This window comes from Glycine max, chromosome 9 (genome assembly GCF_000004515.6).
Source record: "Glycine max cultivar Williams 82 chromosome 9, Glycine_max_v4.0, whole genome shotgun sequence".
Classification (NCBI taxonomy): domain Eukaryota; kingdom Viridiplantae; phylum Streptophyta; class Magnoliopsida; order Fabales; family Fabaceae; genus Glycine; species Glycine max.
This window is the reverse complement of record NC_038245.2, coordinates 41,422,886-41,442,035: the sequence shown is the minus strand read 5'-3', so window position 1 is coordinate 41,442,035 and position 19,150 is coordinate 41,422,886. Positions and strand designations below refer to the sequence as shown.

General features: G+C 30.9%; 2 protein-coding genes across 5 annotated transcripts; one reads left to right on the top strand and one right to left on the bottom strand.

Moving 5' to 3' along the window:
* The first annotated feature begins 2,335 nt into the window (after positions 1-2,335).
* Positions 2,336-7,742, top strand: LOC100818517 (uncharacterized). Its single transcript, XM_014762244.3, has 5 exons — positions 2,336-3,107; positions 4,402-4,560; positions 6,485-6,583; positions 6,699-6,845; positions 7,426-7,742. The coding sequence occupies exons 1-5, from the start codon at positions 2,538-2,540 to the stop codon at positions 7,558-7,560; spliced, it is 1,110 nt and encodes a 369-aa protein (XP_014617730.1). The 5' UTR covers positions 2,336-2,537; the 3' UTR covers positions 7,561-7,742.
* A 1,813-nt stretch (positions 7,743-9,555) lies between these two features.
* LOC100798430 (uncharacterized) lies at positions 9,556-14,936 on the bottom strand. 4 transcript variants are annotated; one of them, XM_041005010.1, is made up of 10 exons: positions 14,449-14,936; positions 13,994-14,071; positions 13,320-13,629; positions 13,020-13,240; positions 12,734-12,836; positions 11,850-11,950; positions 11,555-11,729; positions 10,363-10,533; positions 9,953-10,056; positions 9,556-9,830 (listed from the first exon to the last, which is right to left on the bottom strand). In XM_041005010.1, exons 1-10 carry the CDS (start codon positions 14,716-14,718, stop codon positions 9,771-9,773), a joined length of 1,593 nt encoding a protein of 530 aa, XP_040860944.1. In that variant the 5' UTR covers positions 14,719-14,936; the 3' UTR covers positions 9,556-9,770. The 4 variants fall into 4 exon arrangements, with proteins under 4 accessions (XP_040860944.1, XP_006587487.1, XP_040860945.1 ...); XM_006587424.4 differs by having other exon boundaries at positions 11,850-11,959; positions 14,449-14,913; XM_041005011.1 differs by having other exon boundaries at positions 9,953-10,053; positions 14,449-14,910.
* Between the last annotated feature and the right edge of the window lie 4,214 nt (positions 14,937-19,150).

Below are 19,150 nucleotides of genomic sequence, written 5' to 3'. Positions count from 1 at the left end.
CAGTCACCCCCACCGAATGCATGGATTAATTTGGAATATAGCAAGAATTTTCTTAAAATAATAAAATTATACTATAAGTTTTTAAATATTAATTAAATAATCATCCATTAGGTATCGAAGTTCATAAATTTTATTAATACTAGTGAAAAAAATACGTCGTTCTTAACTTAGAAGTTACTTATATATATATAATCGGATATAAATTATTTTACAAAATATAATTATTATTAGAAGTTAAAATAAAATATTATAATGATTTTATAATAATTTAAAAGAATTCAAAAAAAAAAGATGACACCAAATAAATTATTCTCCTTATGATAATTATATATTATAGATTCAAATTTCTTATGATTGTTGACATAAATTTTTTAGGATAAATAATTACTTTCGTTTCTGAATGTATAAAGTGTTGACAAATTCATCCTTAAAATATAAAAATTTAAAATTTAGTCTTCGATAGTGAAAAAAGTGTGACAAATGCATCTATCTATTAACTTTTGTATGTCACTGTTAACGAAAAAATCTATGTGACACAGAAGGATAAAAATGTCATAAAAATAATTGTCAACATGATTGTTGAATAGATTGTACCAAAATGTCAATAAATTATCATTTGACCAAAATGTCAGTAAGTTACCATTTGACCAAAATGTCAGGAATTTTTTTGGACCAAAATGTTAGTAATTTTTTTTGGACAAAAATGTCAGTACATTTTTTATTGGACTAATTTGTCAGATCCCAAATTTTGTTTCATTTAAGGGTAAAATATAATTTAATATTCATCTTCTCTCTCTCCCTCTGTTTTTATCGTTGCAAGCATAACATTACAATAAGCACCTAAAAAATAGGAAGCAAGTATAAGTTAAAACAAACATAATAATAAACATAATTACTTTAACAAACATTGTAACTCAAATGCAACCACAACAATACTAGTAACATATTTTTTAAAATTTGATTAATTATTTTTATTATTCCTTACAAGTTATTTATGTTAGATATTACATATTTGTAAGATGAGATTAACTACTCTCAATCTGCTCCATAAGTTGAACAACCTTAAGCTAATTTTGAAAGTATTCTAACTCCTAATGTTGAAAGTGCTTAAGCTCCAACTCCAACTACCACTTAAAGTGCTCCAACTCCTAGTCTTTTGAGTGACTTTTACATATAATTGATTAGTTATTGTTAGATTATGTTATGTATAATTAGTCACTATTTATAATTGTTGTAGGAAACAAGCTTCATACTTCTACCACTATCAATTGTGTTTAGATCACCTCTAATTAGGCCTTCAACGCCAATTCAAATTATATTTTCAAATGTATCATCTCATAGGATGAACCAACCGAATTATATGAGTTTCATACCCACACCAGGGCTGCCCTGCGGCCAAGATTCAAAGAAGTGAAATATGAGATATGTTTGTCTTTTATTTATAGTAGATTCTAACTAATTATTATAATTTGAATAAATTTATAATGATTGGTACATTATTACAATGTTTATTTTTGTACGTTGGTAGAATGTTTATTTTGGAAAATTTCTTTTGTGACAACATTAGGTAATCAAAATCAAGTTGGGTCTCATTTTTTGTAAGGATTAACTTAATGGTTGTTCATTTTTGTTTGGGTCTCAGTTTGGATAAAGTACTGTCAAACTAAAAATTTCATAGCAACAGACAGATTATGCTTATTAATCAATATTATGCTTATTATTATGTTTGTTCTAACTTATGCTCGTTTTTCTATTTTTTTAAGTCGTTATTGTAATATTATGTTTACAACGATAAAAAAGGAGAAAAGATGAAGATTAAATTATATTTTACTCTTAAATGAAAAAAAATTGTGGCCTAACAAATTAGTCCAATGAAAATGTATTAACATTTTGATCCAATGATAACTTACTAACATTTTGGTCTAATGGTAACTTATTGACATTTTGGTCCAATGGTAACTTACATTTTGATCTAATTTATTCAGCAGTCATGTTGACAATCATTTTTGTGACATTTTCATCCATGTGTATTATATAGGCTCTTTCATTAACTGTAGTTAACGGATAAATGAATTTATTACATTTTTTTTCACTTTTGAAAATTAAAATTTGAATTTCTATCTTCTAAAACGAATTTGTTAGTACTTTACACATTTAGGAATAAAAATAACTATTTATCCAATTTTTCATCTTAATAACTATGTACAAGAGAGGATAATCTTTAGTATGAAATTAAAAATTTATTTATTATATAGCATGAGATTAGTTAAGTTTAACTAATAATTTTAAATTTCAGCATTGTATATAAAGTTTTATTTTTTCTTACAATTGTATTAAAGTAGTAGCATTTGGAGAAAAGTAGTAATCCTATCTTTACCCCATCAAACAATTGTCTTCTCAAAAGAAAAATCCAGATTCTCTGCATTCCACATAACTTGTTAGTTCCTTTGCTTCCAAGACCAGTTTCGGATTATTGTTCACTCATCTCATTCTCTTGTTAATTTCTCTACACATATTCTCTCTCTCAAGTCTAAACCATGCCTGTTGTGACAGAACACATGAAATGGAGAAGACCAAGAAACCAATTTAGGAACCCCATTTCAGAAACCGATGATCCAATCACTCAAATCCCTTCCATAATCCAATCCTCTCACAGCAAATCCACCATCTCCTCTCTCTTGTCTTCTTTCTCCACCTCCGGTGAAACCACACATGCCAGAGACCAAAACAGAACCAACAACAACAACAAAAGCAACAGAAAATTCTCTGCAGCAACCTTCAGGGGCTTCGGCTGCACTGCCGGTTCATCGCAGAAGGTGTCGGTGCCGGCGGTGATTCGCTCCTCAGCAGATTGGGAAGGGAAGAGGAACAGAAAGAAGAATCACAGAAGGAAAAGTAACAGTAACGGTAACAGTGGCAACAACACATGTGATGATGATGATGATGATGTTTCTGGTGGAACATTTGTGGATTTTCAGGATGTTTCGTGTGGCCCTGGAATTGGATTCTCAACTGATGCTGCATCTGTGGAATGTGCTGTGGCTAGGAAGAATGTGTCTTCAAGAGGAAAACTTGATGTGGTGGAAGAGAGGGTAACACACAGGGAGGTACTATACTATATATTCTCATTTTTGCACAATTCAATGACTTGGTGATTGAATTGAATCTGTTATGAATTGTTTTTTTCTTTTCTTGTTGTAAATGTTCTTCTGTGTCTAATTTTGTAGAGCCAGAAAACTTTATTCCGTGTGGATGATATATGTATGGTGTGCTGCACTAGTATAATGTATACATTTTTTTGTGGTTGGATGTGTTTGTCATGTTCATAACTTGGGAAAAATTGATCTTTCGTGCGAGTTAAGACCACCAATCTTTTTGGTTTTAATTGATTGATTGATTTATGGTGTTGTGTTCACGGTTTTTCTTTCTTTTCTAACTAAAACAGGGTAGTTTTTCTTGTTTTTTCGATTTTGGGGTATTTTTAACACATGTATATTAAAGAAATAAAAATTAAGTGAAAAATAAAGATACCATGTAAGGTTTATATTATTTGACTAAATTAATTCTTAACAAAAAATAAAAAATTGCTTTTATAAGAGTATGCTAGTAACATCTAATAATTATTAAGTATTTAATCTATTTGATTAAACATGCTTTTAAGTATTGAATTAATATTTTCACTTTTATGTTGTTTATTTCTTCTCCAAAATACTTGTAAGTTTAATAAATATACAGGTCATGTAAAGATAGTATATCAATCAGTCAAAAAATATATGATAATTTATAGTTAAAAGATAGTGTATAAAAAGTTTGCTTTTTTTTACATACATTTGTGTGTGTGATAGAGAGAGAAGTTCGACTTCAAAGAAATGTTCTTTCAATTTCGCAAATTGGGTACTCTTGACAAGGATCTGCACACAAATCCTTATAATGACATGACATTTTTCTATAATAATGATCTCAATAATCTAAAAAGCATAAAAGGAAAAGAAAGCACATCTCAATACTTTCTAGGTCCAAGCTTAGTAACTAGGACAATTATTAAAAGATGGTCCATAAGATTCAGAATTTTATGTAAAAATAGCTATCACCTTCTCCAATGCGTGCACGTATTCGCATTCCATTTCCTAGTCACAGACGCATGGGAGAGTTCTTGATTGGTTTATTGTGGACCCCTTGAGTAAGAGGAGTCCAGTGATTGAAGAAATGAAGGAGGACACTAATTATAATTATCACAAACATTCTAGAGTTGTTTGTTTTATTAGTACTGTACAAAACACACACATGTGCATGATTAGTTGCGGTTTTAGTTATATTTTGTGTTAGATAAGTTTCGTCATTGTTTTAGCCTCTCCTTGCTTTGACATGATCCAACTCTGCTTCATAAATATATGATGGCAGCGTTCATCTTATTTTGGAAGGCGCACTGTGAAGCCAGAAAGCTTCTCCTTTCTGGATGATGAACCTGACATTTTTGCAGCACGCCCTGGATTAGAGCCTTTTGGCACTGCTAGATTCTATCGCCATGTTCCACATCCTTCCCCTGATGGTCTTGCTGAGGTTTGTTCTTTATTCGATACCCTTAGAGTGTAATTTTCATACACTAAGTATAAAAGATTTTACTTAATCTATCATAAATCATAGCAAGGATTAATTTTTTAAGTTTTTGTAAAAATTAATAAACTTATTATATATTATTTTGATTTTTGATTGGATGACGATTAAAAAAACTCTTCGCACTCTCAGTGTGTAGATCATTTTCATTATAAGAAGCGAAGTTCACTTTGTCATTGAATTTGATATGACTAAAGATGATTATTTACTCTTCAATTGATGATAGGCTGACTTAAATGGATAATGACCAATATATAAAAGTAACTTATAAATAATGTTACAGATAATGTGTAGATGTGTAATTTAGAGAGATAATTATTGGTAGATAATTATACCTTACAGATAGATAATGTGTAGGTAAATAATTGAATAGTTGTTAAGAGATAAAGGAGTAAGAATATATTCAAATAATAAAAAATTAGAAATAAGGACTAGGTGAATTGGCCTTTAAAAAAAATTATTTTGCTAAGTCTTCCTACACGCCATAGTTCTTGCATAAATCCTTTACCATAGAGTATTATGATGCCAAAATAGAAAAATAAAGGGTCTTTTGTACTCCTTTTTACATCAAACATCCCTATGTACACTTGTATTCGAGACTTGATTGGAATTTGGAAAGATCATGATGACATATATAATTGAAATGGAAGGGAAAGAGTGAGGTGCAAGTGAAGAAAGTAATTTATGAAATATTTGAAATGTGAAATTTTTAATTTCCATCTAAAAGATAAAAAATTAAAATTCCGTTCTTGATAAAATTTTTGAAATATTTAAAATTTTTAAAATGGTCGAAACCCACTCTATGGGTATTTCAAACCATTTTGATTTTGGGTTAATCAAATCTGTTACGTGAGTCCCTCCTTAAGTGGGCCCGCACTAACCTTTAAATAAAAGAAACAAAAAAACGAAAAGGGCGGAAGCCCATTACATGTTTTAAGGGATTTTTAATGCCTAATTAATTGGAAAAGAAATAGGTGCAGTGAAAACTGAAAAGGCACTGAATGGAAAAAGGGCTCGATGCTGCAATTCAGAAAAAAGGGTTCTTAACTTAAGTGAAGAGTTAGAAGCAGATGAGTTGGAAGCGTAAATGTATTTCTTTTTGGGTAAATTTTTAGTATTTTGATTTATTTTATTATATTGGTTTCCACCGTTGTGGTGATATTTTTTTTATAAATTGTTGATTATTATTGGTGGTGTTAGGAACTCAAAGACAATGTTTAGTGCGGTGATACTTGTTATAATTTGTTGATTTTTATTGGTGGTGTTAGGAACTCAATGACAATGTTAAGTAAGATTTATTACCCTACATATAGAAAAATTCACATATAAAAGGAAGGATTTAAAAATTTGGGATGGACCCCTTTAGCATCAAGGTAGCTTCACCTCTGCATATTTGGATCTTACAAATTGTAACGAAATTGTAAACAACAACAACAACTCTTGTTTACTTTTTTAATTTGGCATTTATGTAGTATGTGAGCCATCAAATTTTTCGATGATGTCATTTTAATTTGAGTGCTATGTACTTTCTCACAATTTTGGCTTTGCCGTTTTAGGAAAATGTTAGATGGTATAATGTTTACCCCAAAATAGAATATTTATAGTTAGATTTGTATGCTTCTTTGTTTTATCGTTCTAAACTTCTACATATTATCATTTTATTTCCTTCTTTGTTTGGGTTACACAGGTAAATGATTAACTGAATAACTAAGGCTTGTTAGTGAAAGTTTTGATTTATTAACAAGAACAAACTTTTGTATAAAAGCATCAGTGTTACAAATATAACACTTAACGCATCAAACCTTTGATTAGCTATTATTGCATTCAAGAGGTAATATTGAATATCTTGATTGTTGTTTGCACGTTCAAGATAATGATAATTCGAGGAAGAATAATGATGGGGGGACGATTTAATTCACACGACCAATTTAGAGACTGGAGACTTGATGTTGATAACATGTCATACGAGGTGAGGGTTCTTTCTCCTGTTAAATTTTCCATTATTTTTAGTTTGTAATGCATTTTATGTGTGTTTAATTACATTTTTCTCCATTGTTCATCAAAATTTCTGGTTTGTCTAACAGCAATTGCTTGAACTGGGTGAGAGAATCGGTTATGTCAACACTGGGCTCAAAGAAGATGAGATGGGACTCAACATAAGGAAAGTTAAGCCTTCAAGTTCAAATGATACATCAAAGCATCAACTAGACAAAAAGTGCAGTGTTTGTCAGGTGAGTTTGTAAAATTACACTTTACCTTCACTAGCTTTATATGCATTGCAGGAAGTTGAGTTAAATATGTTTTTGATTCTTAAAAGTATCACAAGTTTTTATTTTAGTTCTTATGGAAATTTTGTTTATTTTTAGTTTCTATATTTAATAAAATGTAGTTTTAGTCTCTTATTACACATTTAATTCCTAGTAAGAGACTAAAACCACATCATTTCTTTAAATTTAACTATTAAAAATGAATAATAAAATTTGTTTAGAGACTGAAATATAAAAGGACAAAACTTAGATGCAGTATCATATTCATATATGCTATTTGTTTTGTTTTCTAATTAAAATTGGAATTTTACCTTAGTAATCTCCGTTGATATTTAATGGAAATTTTTATCATCAGAATTACTAAAGTGAAATTTCAATAATTCTGATAGAAGAACAAACACCAAAATCATCTATAGTACTACATTTAGGTTTTGTCTAATAAAATGTTTTGATATTTTAAGGCCAAAATAATTATAAACTTAAGTTTTTAAAAAGTGTTTAAATAATTGAATATCATGTTAATGTGTTTTGCTTGTGTGCTCAGGAGGAGTATGAATCAGATGATGAGCTGGGGAGATTGAAGTGTGACCACAGCTATCATTTTCAGTGTATAAAACATTGGCTTGAGCATAAAAATTTCTGCCCAGTTTGTAAGCAAGAAGTTGTGGTTCGACACTAAGTGGCACTATCCTCATGTTTTTTACCCTTAAATTGGTGTATAGTTTTTTCTTATGCAATATAAGCAATATTCATTACTTTACATATTTTTAAACTTTTGGCTTCCTTAAGGAGGAGTCGGCAATATTATACTTGTAAGTTTTATATTATGGTCTCGTTATTGGACAATGATTTTGCATATTATACGCAAGATTGTGAAATTTGAATGCTGTCACTCTGGTAAACAACGATTTAATAACGGAGTACGTACTTTCTATTCCTTTTTGCACCGTGCAATTCCAAGTTTTCTAGTTATTAAAACATTGGTAATTTTTAAAGCAGGGTGCTTACATTTGACTAAAGTGCAAAAGCATTTTGTATGTTAAGAAATTGATTGAAAAGAAGGGTAAACTTAAACTGGCGCTTCCAAAACTTGTCTTAAAAAAAAAACAAAATCAATTTTCTTGGTAATTTCACTTCCTCCTTGTTTGCAAAGTCTTAGAATTTAATTACAACTCTTGAATATAATTACAGTTAGCTGACTGCTAAGTGTTTGTTAATTTTTTGTTGGTTCTCTGTTATGTTAGTTATCTGTTTTTTTTTGTGAGTTTTTTAGTTATCTCATATCTGTTAATGACTCTTTTGACAGTTGTTTTGTTAGAGGCTTAGTTATTGTTACCATTCATAATACCAACCATTATACTATTGAATTTAATAATGAATTTAGAACTCACTCATGTTCATCAAATTCAATTTTTCTGTATTAAAATAAATAAAAATATTATCTTTAAAAAAAAATCAAACTGTTTTATTTCTTAAATATGAGTAAAACTATAAATAATGTCAATGAGTTTAAGGTTTTCTTGATGAAATAAAACTCATAAGGAGGTTTTTGTCTAAAATAACAAAAGGATCTTTTTTGCTTGATGTTCAATTTTTTCACTGAACAGTGAACACGATAAAGGATCATTATGTCTATGATTTATTTATGCTCAAAAAGGTTGCCAACAAAACAACACAAAATGCAAATATAAAGTAGGTAGCATTAAATTGTTGTCAATTATTCAAAACCCTTGTTTCAGCGCAGCTGTCTTATTAAATTCCATTATCCAAATAGCTTTTTAGCACATATGATTTTACGTGTTTGTTTGGTTTGGTAATCTATTTTGAGTTTTATAAACCTTTTTAGAGAATTTTCGAAAAACAAATATTTCTTAAAAAAGAAAAATCTATTATTAAATAGATATGTATGGCTATGATGCAGAGTCAGAAACAATTTTACGTCACGTCATTTTCTTTGTTTTTTTTTTTTTTTGTATTCTTTTAAAAAATCATTACTAAGATCGGCAAAATCTTGAGTTTTTTTTCTTTTAGATATGGTTCTCAGTGGCTTATCTTTTATATTGGTTATTCTTCTTAAGTGGGTTTTGGTTTTTCTTTATTTTAGACTGTCTTTTATTAGTCACTTTATGATTGATTTTCTTTTGATTGTAGGGTAGAGTATCACATGTACTTTAGCAGGAAGTGTAATACACTCTTCAAGCTGCAATACTTTTTGTGTTGCTCTCCACTATGAAAGATGCTATGCCATCAATATTCTTCTGGCTAAAAGATAGAATTACAAATGATTAGTGACTTCCTGTAAAAACTATTTTTTGTTCTGTCTATATTTAAATATGATGGATTTTATCCAATTTGTAAAATACCCTAGCATATAATGTGTGTAGTTGTGCTGTGACATTAATACAACTTGCTTTCAAGATTAAGAAAAATAACTTGTAATTGTTCGAGTAGTTTGACCAAAGCATTTTTAATGTTAGAAACTTCAAGGGAAGTGAAAAAGTGGTACCTCCATAGCATTGTCTAAAGAAGATTTTCTTTTTTGTTAAAATAACAAAGTTCACAGCAACTTCACTTCCACTTTGTAAATTCTTGTTAATTTGATTAAAAATACCACCTGATTCCTATTACCTGCTTTCCTGGAACCTGGTAAAATCAGAATGATATAGTCCAACCCTTCCAGAAGTTGTACTGTCACCTTGTTTACAATATTTAAGACTACACGTGTACATATTGTCTTTGACTATATACAGGAATTTAAGTATTACTGCAGATCATGCATAGAATAAATAGTGGCAGGATCTTGTAGGGTGTAGGGGTTTCCTCTCTGAGGATTTTGATCTAGTGTTCTATATGTACAAAAGAATGAGGCATTGGAAAAAGAGCAATGGACTAAACCGTGTCATGATGAATGAGAAATTCAGTGATACATGGATAAAGTTGATCTGCTGCCTGCAATATGGAGTGTAAAGTGACAAAGTTATGAAAATACATATATTGAAAAATGTCAAGTTGGTTCAAATAAGTACGCTAGTAACTCATTTTCAATAAAATAATAATTGGAATAATCATACCAGACGACCACCCACTAAGTCATAGTGGGCATAGTGTGGACCACCAGGCTCCCCAAAGACTTTGTATGTAACCAATTCGTCAGGAATAAGCTTCACCGTTTCTGCTTCACATTTATCATTATACTCATCACAAAAGCTAAATTATTTTTGCTTCGGAGAGAGAAAGAGAGAGTTAAGTATTTAAAAATTGAGGAGTACTAGCAACACACTTTATAACACTCTTTTTCCAACATGATCTTTCGTATTGGTTGAGTTTCATGTGAGTCTCACTAGTTTGGGAATGGAACCTATCAACTGCAAAATGTGGCCCAAATATTTAGTGAGACTCAAATGAATTTCATCTAAAAAGAGCGTTAGACAGTGTATTGCTAGCATTTTTCTTTAAAGGATTGGCTATGCAGTTTTAATACCATATACAGCTTCAGGAGGGCAGATTAAGTCTCGGTCACCAGCAATCGCTAGGACAGGAACATTACTTTTGTGGAGATGGTCCTTGTAGAAGAATGTTCCACTCCTGTCTCGTAAGCCACCTTTTTGGAAAACGGATGATAACTGCAAGAGAAGCTTGGAAGGTACGGTACCTATAAATTATGGTCCGGTTGTCAACTTGTAAGAGAAAAATTGTGACAGCTTACACAGATCACACAATGTAAGCAGTTACAGAGAACTCACATTAAAGCCTGAAAGATCTAACATTTATCTATGACCGCAAACTAACAAGTTAGTGTTTTTCAATGTATGGATTTGATTAAAAGACTGGCCTTTATATAAGGCTGCTAGATCAGGCAAGCTAAGATTGAAATAAAAGGACCAAATCAACAAGTAATTTAGCATTCTAGCTATAAGAAATGGACCAGACCTAAGGAGAATTGTCCAAGTCTTATAAGGAGTATTTTAGTCATATTCCTAGCCAATGTGGCATGTGGGACATCTTAACACACATCCCTTATTCTTATGCCTGGGACTAGATATCTGGTGTGTAATTTTGCAAGACCAGACATTTATGGGTGGCGTAACATCAAGACTGGAGAGACTGAAACTGTATTGTAAATAGATTGGGACAAACTCACATCCAAAAGTTAACTCAAAGGATAAGGGTTTCCTAAGTCTTATCAGTAGTATTCTGATAATATTCTTAGCCAATGTGTGACATCTTTATACCAGCATTAGCTTGATTGAGTTGAAACTCGAACTAGATAAATAGAAGATCCAGTTGGGACTGTAGCATACTTCAACTAAGTCTGGCAATAAACTCAAATATTATCAAAGGAAAAGGAGGAAGAGTACTGCAGCTACACAAATTAGTTTAACTGGAGCATCCACAAGAGTTTATGATAAAAGCTTTATAGAGATTACTGTTGCACAGATTGATAGTGCACATTGCACACTGAAGAATTGAAATGCTGCTTTGCAATAAGCTGCAGGGCATGGATCAACTCTTAATTTATTTTAGATGAAACATATAACAATGTATTCCTCAATGGAAGTCCCTGATGCCCTACTATGTACAGTTTCATTTTGCTAAAAAAGTGCATAGATATTTTGTTGAAAGACACTCTGTAGTCTGTACAAAATGTAGCCTGAGGAAAAATTGGAACTTACCGAAGTTGTTCAAAACAAGTTTCTCAAATAGTTTTTGGTCCATCATATCTTGAGCTGAAATCTGAGAATTTAGCCAAGATAAAACATATGGAGGATAGCTAGCAAGGGGATGAACAGTAGCCATCAATGGCCCAACTGGAATAACAGGAATGTTCAAAACTCGAGTAGGTTCTGCCTGCAAAATAAGGCACAGAGTACTTAGTTTTTTGTCATCTTTAGCTTAGAGACATATCACTAGCATGGAATAAAACAAATAATTTTTTTCACCACACAATCAGTTTCTTTAAATACTTGCCAGGGGTAAAAGCAACTTGAGAGATGATCTTGAAGGGGTATAGTCTAGTGATGATGCCAAAGTAACAACAGATGCCAACCCAGGATCCTTTCCATCAAAACCTGACATAACTTATGTAGCAAAGAAGAAATGTCAATCAACACATTGATTCCCAGAAATATTTTGGAAATAGGGTCCTTCACTAATCACAATTCACAACAATGTGGTTTATATTCCACGCAAGATCTCAACCTGTCCGGAAAATTTCTGACATGATCAAAGAGGGAGATGACATGCTTGGCAAGAGACATTTATATTTTAAATGTCACCCACTTTGGTTGCAGAAAAATAACTAAGAATATTTATTGTTTCATTCTTAGAAAATAGTGATGTGTGAAATAATTAACCTACAAATATGTTGCTCTCAATAAAAAAAAAATGGGCATAATAATAGATGCTAAAGCTCAATATGGTTTATAATGTCCTTTAAATGTCGGGCAATGAACTAGATGCTGCTATTGCAAAAACATTAAAAGCACTTGGTTCCACTATCATTGCAAAATAAACTGATTTATTCAATACATTAAAGATAAAAGTTGCATTTGACTATTGAAAATTATAGAATTATGTGATTATTTCTTTCAATGAGGTCAAAGAAAATTGAAGGTTGTAGCTACGTAATATTTTAGCATGCTTTTATAGGTAAAGGTTTGGAATTTATCAAATTAAAATAGAAAGGGAAATACACAAAGCAACCATGATAAATTGTGTACACAAACTTGCACCAAAAACCAAGCAAAATTGAATTTTGATATATCTGTCTAATAAATCTTGAATGAAAGTAACAAAGCCCCATCGCTATAGAAGTTGCAGAAGAAATAAAATAGCAGATCCGTGGGACTTACAACAACTTGAAAGCATTGCATACAACAAGATACCCCCCATTGAGTGACCAATTGCCAGCAATTTTCCATCTCTTGGTTGGCATTGAGCCCTTATGTACTCCATCTAATGTACGAATTATCAAACCAACAATTGAAAAACAAATTTAATGAGAACATCCAAAAATTTTAGGCCAATATATAGTGGAACAAACAAATATTAAAATTACACAAAAGAAGTAACAAAATAGTTAAAAGTACAGATCTTGCTAAATTAAAAGTAATGTATCCCAAAGGAAAGTCATCTCACAGCAGCAGGTACGTCCTCTTCCAAATAATGGTCAAAGTCCCAATCATACTTGACCATCAGCTCAAGCTGTTTCTGGAACTCTTCTAGATTGGCAGCAAAACGGTCTTGCAATTCTAAAATTTTTGCTGGGAACAACAGCTGACCTTCAATAATAGCTCGAAGCCTCCGATTGAAATCCTTGATTTGTCCAGCAATTGCAGAGTTCTGTCCTTCCAACAAATCTGAAAAATATTAATTTTCATATTAGTGGTTCATATAATGATACAATATTTAAAAAGTTCCTAAGATCACTTCACCAACCTCCATTGAGAAATCCTGCAAGCCTTTCAGATATCCTTGTAAGAATCTCCATGAACCTCGTCATTAGCTGCATTTCCTCATATTTAGTTACTACCTCTGATCCTCTCGTTTTCATATGAGGAACTTCTGATACAAAAGAAGCACTGCTTTCACCAATATCATCATTAATAACAGAATCAATCTTAGAAAAATTCTTGAGGCATTCCTCATCTTCCTCCAAGCTATCTCCAAGTGTGCTCAACCCAGCACCTCGAACCTCAAGAATCCATGTATCGAAACCTTGGGCTGACATGTACCGAGCAAATGAAGACTGAACACAAACAACATTTACTCATCACGCATCCTTTAACATTGATCCTAGACTAGAACAGACTATTGCCACAAAATCAAATAACAAAACTTTTTGATTTTAATTCAAGGGCACACACAATTATTCTCAAAATCTAACACAATGAAAGCATGGAACCAAGGTTTTAATAAATGGTCTGTGACCATAATTGCTGCTCCATTTGTCTGTATTTGTTTGCAATTTCCTGTAACATCAAGGATTGCCACAAAACTGCAATTTAAAACATTGCATGGAACTATACAAGTAATGTTTAATGGGTGCAAAATCAGCATTATAATCATTCCAAAAACAAAGCTCTATGACTTTTCAATGGAAGCAAGGTCACCTCAGGAGAAAGATCATAGCCTATTGCATTGGTAGCAACCCCTGACAACAACAAAAGCGGGTGATTCCTCGACAGGGCCTGCAAAACACATGCAAAAGTTTATGCTTTTAACAACAACAACACCTTTGAATTTTGAAAAACTAACGTTAAAAAACAATGTTTTAAAAAATTGTCTGCCACCGCTATTTCAACCACAACGTCAAGATTTTTTAGCTATCGCGATCGCAATTGTAGCTGCATCGGCCGCATTGGTAAAAAAATTTCCGCAACCGCGACCGCAATTTAAAACCTTACGAAAAATATGTCAAAAGTGAAGCTTTCAGCCTTTTTTTCTCTCAATTTTTTTCGATAAAAACGAGGGAATTCGAAGATACCCAAAAGTTTCATATCATTGCATTGCCAAAAGGGTATTCAAAGAACAAAAAAAGTTGTAGAGAACTTGGGAAGAGGGTAACCTCAGGAGAAGGACGGTAGCGCCACAGAGCGAGCTTCCAATTGGAGTTCGAAACTGCCACGCGGTGAAGCTCGTCGGCGGTGCATATCGACCGCCGCTTGCCGCCTTTCTTCTCCATTCGCGCTCCGTGGAACGCCGCATGCCTCGCCGGACGCGGCGTCGAGGCCCCCCGTCGATGAAAACGCGAGGGGCCTATTCGGGTTCTGGGATTCGGGTCGGGTCGTGGCGGGTCCACCCAACAGAATCCGGCGCCAATGTGGTTAAGAAGCATTTATTTTTTCTTTAATTGTTTAGTGAACAAAAACATGTGTTTTTTTTTAATTTTATTTTTATTTTTGTTTTCTTCTCTTAAGGGAGTTTGTAACTTTGGTAATTTGGTTGGTTTGCCTTACACTTTTTGTTTGTGGATTCTTATAGTAAACGGAACTACGTGAAGATAAGAAGGAAGATGAACCATTATTATGGGTTGCCATTTGCCAAAGCTGGTGTAACTTGTAAGTGTAACCGTGTAAGGGAGGTCAATTGGGTTGGAAGTCTTGTACGTAAAGAAAAACATTAATAACCATAGGTGTTCACGGAATTAAACATGTAATTGAGTTTAAAATTGTAATTATAAGGTTGGAATTTTTTAAAAAAAAAACGAAAACTGAGTTAAGATTCTGAAATCTAATTTTATGGAATTTTAAATGATTATAATTTTAGGATTTATTTGGCCATTGGAATAATTGTAATTTAGAGTGTAATTCCATTTTTAATCTTATCAAATTTGAAATTGTTTTGAAATTATAAAAAGAATACCCCACAACATGACGAACATAAATTTGAATCCCTATTATGAGATTCTCACATTTAATATTTGATCAAATTTTAAATAGAATTGTCTTATAAGAAAGATACATGTAAATTCCTAACAAAAAAGAAAGAAAGATAGAGATTAGCTAGGAGAGAGGTTAAGGACTAAAATATCCAACTTATATAATCTTGAGAACTAACTTAAAAGTTTATGAAGAAAAAAAAAAGGAAAAATTACACAAATTCTCTGTAAGGTTTCTTGAGATTGCACAGAAGTTGTTTTTTTTTTTTCAACATTTACAACAATTTTTCTTATACGTTTTTCATGCTATCAAGAGAGTTAGATGTAATATATAAGAACGTTAGAATAATATTATTCAAATAACTAAGAAGAGATGGTATAGGAACAAAAGAAGGGGTATTGGGGAGAATTTGATGAAACCTAAAGGAAGGTTAATTAGTATAATTTACTCTAAAAAAATCATATTTTTATAAAATCGATTATTCTGATTACAAGAACTTTTAGTCTAAAATGTTAATTTTTTGTCACTTTTGTTTCTTAATTAACACTAGTTTCGATCAACTTCTTATAAATATATGAATGAGTTTAATAGATAAGTCCGTGTAAAAAAGTTATATTATCAACTAATTAGATATTATTTTTGATATGATTCTTAAAGTAGTTATTATTGAAATTAATATATTTATTATACATAATAATTTATAATTAGATGAGTGTAGAAAAGTTATTTAACTTCTCAATTAGCATTTATGAACTTATAAATACTTTTTTTTAAAGAATATTAAAATTCTTATATCAATTGAAAAACTTTCATACTTTAAAAGTTAACCCAGTTAAAACTTGATTTATCAATAGGTGGTCGAATTAAATAGTACATATATTTAATTTTATTCTTTTCAAATAAAGTTTCCAGTTTGAGTAATTTTATGCACCGAAAGACCACTTCATTGATAATATCATCATAATGTAATTTTTTTTCGACTCAAATATCCTCCAACATGTAGTGTAAAAGAAAAATTAAAACTTAATCAATTTTCCTTTAAAAAAAAAACTTAATCCATTTGTAGGAAAGAAAAGAGGACAAATTAATGGGTTAATTTCCTTAATTAAGAGGTTATTTGAACATAAAATAAAAGAAAACAAATTAAAATGAACAGGAGTGTGTTGGAAATTAGAGGGTGCCTGTGGTGGGGTTCTTTATCTTCAGGGAAAAAAAAATTAGTAGGGTCCCAAAACTAATTATCCACTTATGAATAGACGTTAAGGGTGGTTGGTTTGTTTTTTTGTTAAAAATGAATGAATAAATTACGCGAACCAGTGGACCAATATGGAAAGAAGAAAAATTATCAAGTGCTATCCTCAAATATTCTCATTGCTTGTCAGTAGTTTGTGATTGCTTTTCTGGTTCTCAAAATTGTCTCGTATTGGGAGATTTTATGGCTAAAGGCTAGTATGAGAGAGAATGAGAGATGAATCTAATATGTATCAAAGTTCATTTGATTTCGTCTATTATGCAATTATGAGGGATGTGAGAAATTATTGATTTTCTAATCCAAACTGAAAGTGTTGTTCGTTACTCATGTTTTGGAACCGCTGAAAAGGATGATCGACTAACATCGAAACATTAACAATAGAGGTTGAATAAACAAGAAAAAGTTGTAAAAGGGTTTAGAAAAATATTAACAATTATATTGTACGTATGAATATAATATACTCCATAAAATATTGGTTTTGAATTTTGAAATTATATTAAGCACGGATAACAATTTTAAAGTTGTGTGTATCAAAATTATAGGATTCAATAAGTTTTTGTTTCTTCAATTATTTCAGATTTTGATTTTTAATCCCTCTTAAAAAGTTTGTTTCATTTCTAATTTCTCATTTATTTTTTATTGTTCAAAATTAGTCCCTTAAAGGGTCTAAAAAAAGGTAAAGATTCAACTTCACAAAATTAATTTTGAGCCATAAAAATAAATAAGAAATTAAAAATAGGAAAAAAAAATTAGAGGAACTAATATTACTCATTGAAATTTAGTAAGGACTAGGCAAATTTTTTTTAAGAGAAACTAAAATAAAAATACAAAATGATTGAAGACCAAAACTTATTTAACCCTAAATTATAATAAAATTATTGTATGATTCAAGGTGACTTTTAGAAAGCCAATAATTCTAAGAACAACTTTTGGGTATTACTATGGTACTTTTTTCTTTTCTAAGCAATTATGTTATTTAATATGCATCAACACATGATAATCAAATTTGTATAAATTGTTGATGCCTTGATAATATAAAGTGATATGCTATTATTTAATCATAAATTATGATATATTTTAAATTTTTTATTTTATAATAATTATCTTAAAAATCATACTAATAATTGATAATGAATCAAGGACCCTATCAAAAGAGGAGGGGAGTAACTTTTTTTACATAATTATTTAAATATTTAACTTTTAATAAATAATTATTTAATGAATAATAAGTTTAAAAAATATTTTGTTAATAATTTTGTGGATAAAATTAGAGATATAATGTACTACTAGAAAAAAATTAAACAAATATCAACTAAAAAACTATTTTTCTTATATATTTTCTTTATTAATGTTTTTTGATTTTAATTTTTCTATTTTTTTTCTTATATATAAAAGTGATCCTAAGGAAGGGGGATATAAGACCTCTACTTGCTTACGCTTCGACCCATCTCTTTAGCAATATATAACCATTAAACTCATAAAATTTTACTAACTATGCTAAAATGTGAAAATCCTTCCATTAACTCCATGCAGGTTTTTCACATCATCCCATGCACAAGGGTATATAAATTCAACACTACCTTGAATGATTAGGAAAGTATAAAGTTGACTTTAGAATCATATTTAAAAGAGTTTTCTTAAAACTCATCTTCAGTTGTAGATATTCCCTAATTTTTAAGCCAATTTAAAAAACTTTATTAAGAACTCAGCATTTAACAAATGCTTTACAACTAAGCCTAGCTAAGTACCTATATCACAATTCACAGCAATTATCACAAAACTTAGATAAATTTCCTTAGGTTGTCGTTAGTTTTGACATCGTTTTCTAACGAAAACGTATTATATAATGTCTGCATTATCTCTTACGTCTGTTGATTAAACTTTATGTGGGAGGACAAATGACTTAATAGCAAAGCAAAGAGAGGCATGTCATATCCAGAAAAGCCTAATCTCACGTCATGAAAAGCAGGCTAAAAGAACTACGATAATTAATTGAATGAACCTCTAGCATCATGCAGAGTGTTTGGTTTAACAAGGTAAAAAAAAATGAGTTTTCATGTCATGAAATGTGAGTTACATACCCCCTCATCCCCTCTATTTTTTTTTTCATATACCAAAAGTCACAGCATAACATTAATAAATATGCCATATCACTATATATGTTTCGACTTTCAAGAACAAATGGGGGAATATGCTACAATTAATCTCGTATCTCCATTTAAGTCTATGATTGCAATAAAATATATTATTAAGAGACACAAAGGCACGTCCTAATTCAGGTATCATAGATGTAAGTGAAAACTGCGCGTTCTAGTCTGTAGATCTTGAATTACAGCTAGATCTTGGGCACGTTGCATGCATGTTCATAGATTCTCCCTCACTTGTATTTATATATGCCCATAATAAATGTCAGAAAAGAGTGATACTTGCATCATGTCTATTCTGTAACAATTTTTGTGTAAGAGACAAATAGCGTATTTGGCTTATTAATTCACATCTGGTTTTTCACATTTATTGAAAAGCTAACAGTTATAACTTATACGTTTCAATGGTGATTTCTTTCTTCAATGGGTTTCCAAGCATGGTGGAAGTCATTCCAATGATTACGACTTTAAAAAGTTTTAAGGCTCACGACA

Coding starts and splice junctions, on each gene's coding strand:
- LOC100818517 (XM_014762244.3), top strand. CDS start 2,538: ATGCCTGTTGTGACAGAACACATGAAATGGAGAAGACCAAGAAACCAA. Junction 3,108..4,401: donor AGAGGGTAACACACAGGGAG/GTACTATACTAT, acceptor ATATGATGGCAG/CGTTCATCTTATTTTGGAAG. Junction 6,584..6,698: donor TTGATAACATGTCATACGAG/GTGAGGGTTCTT, acceptor TTTGTCTAACAG/CAATTGCTTGAACTGGGTGA.
- LOC100798430 (XM_006587424.4), bottom strand. CDS start 14,718: ATGCTTCTTAACCACATTGGCGCCGGATTCTGTTGGGTGGACCCGCCA. Junction 11,960..12,733: donor TGCAATGCTTTCAAGTTGTT/GTAAGTCCCACG, acceptor TTGCTACATAAG/TTATGTCAGGTTTTGATGGA. Junction 9,831..9,952: donor ACTTAGTGGGTGGTCGTCTG/GTATGATTATTC, acceptor TCCATATTGCAG/GCAGCAGATCAACTTTATCC.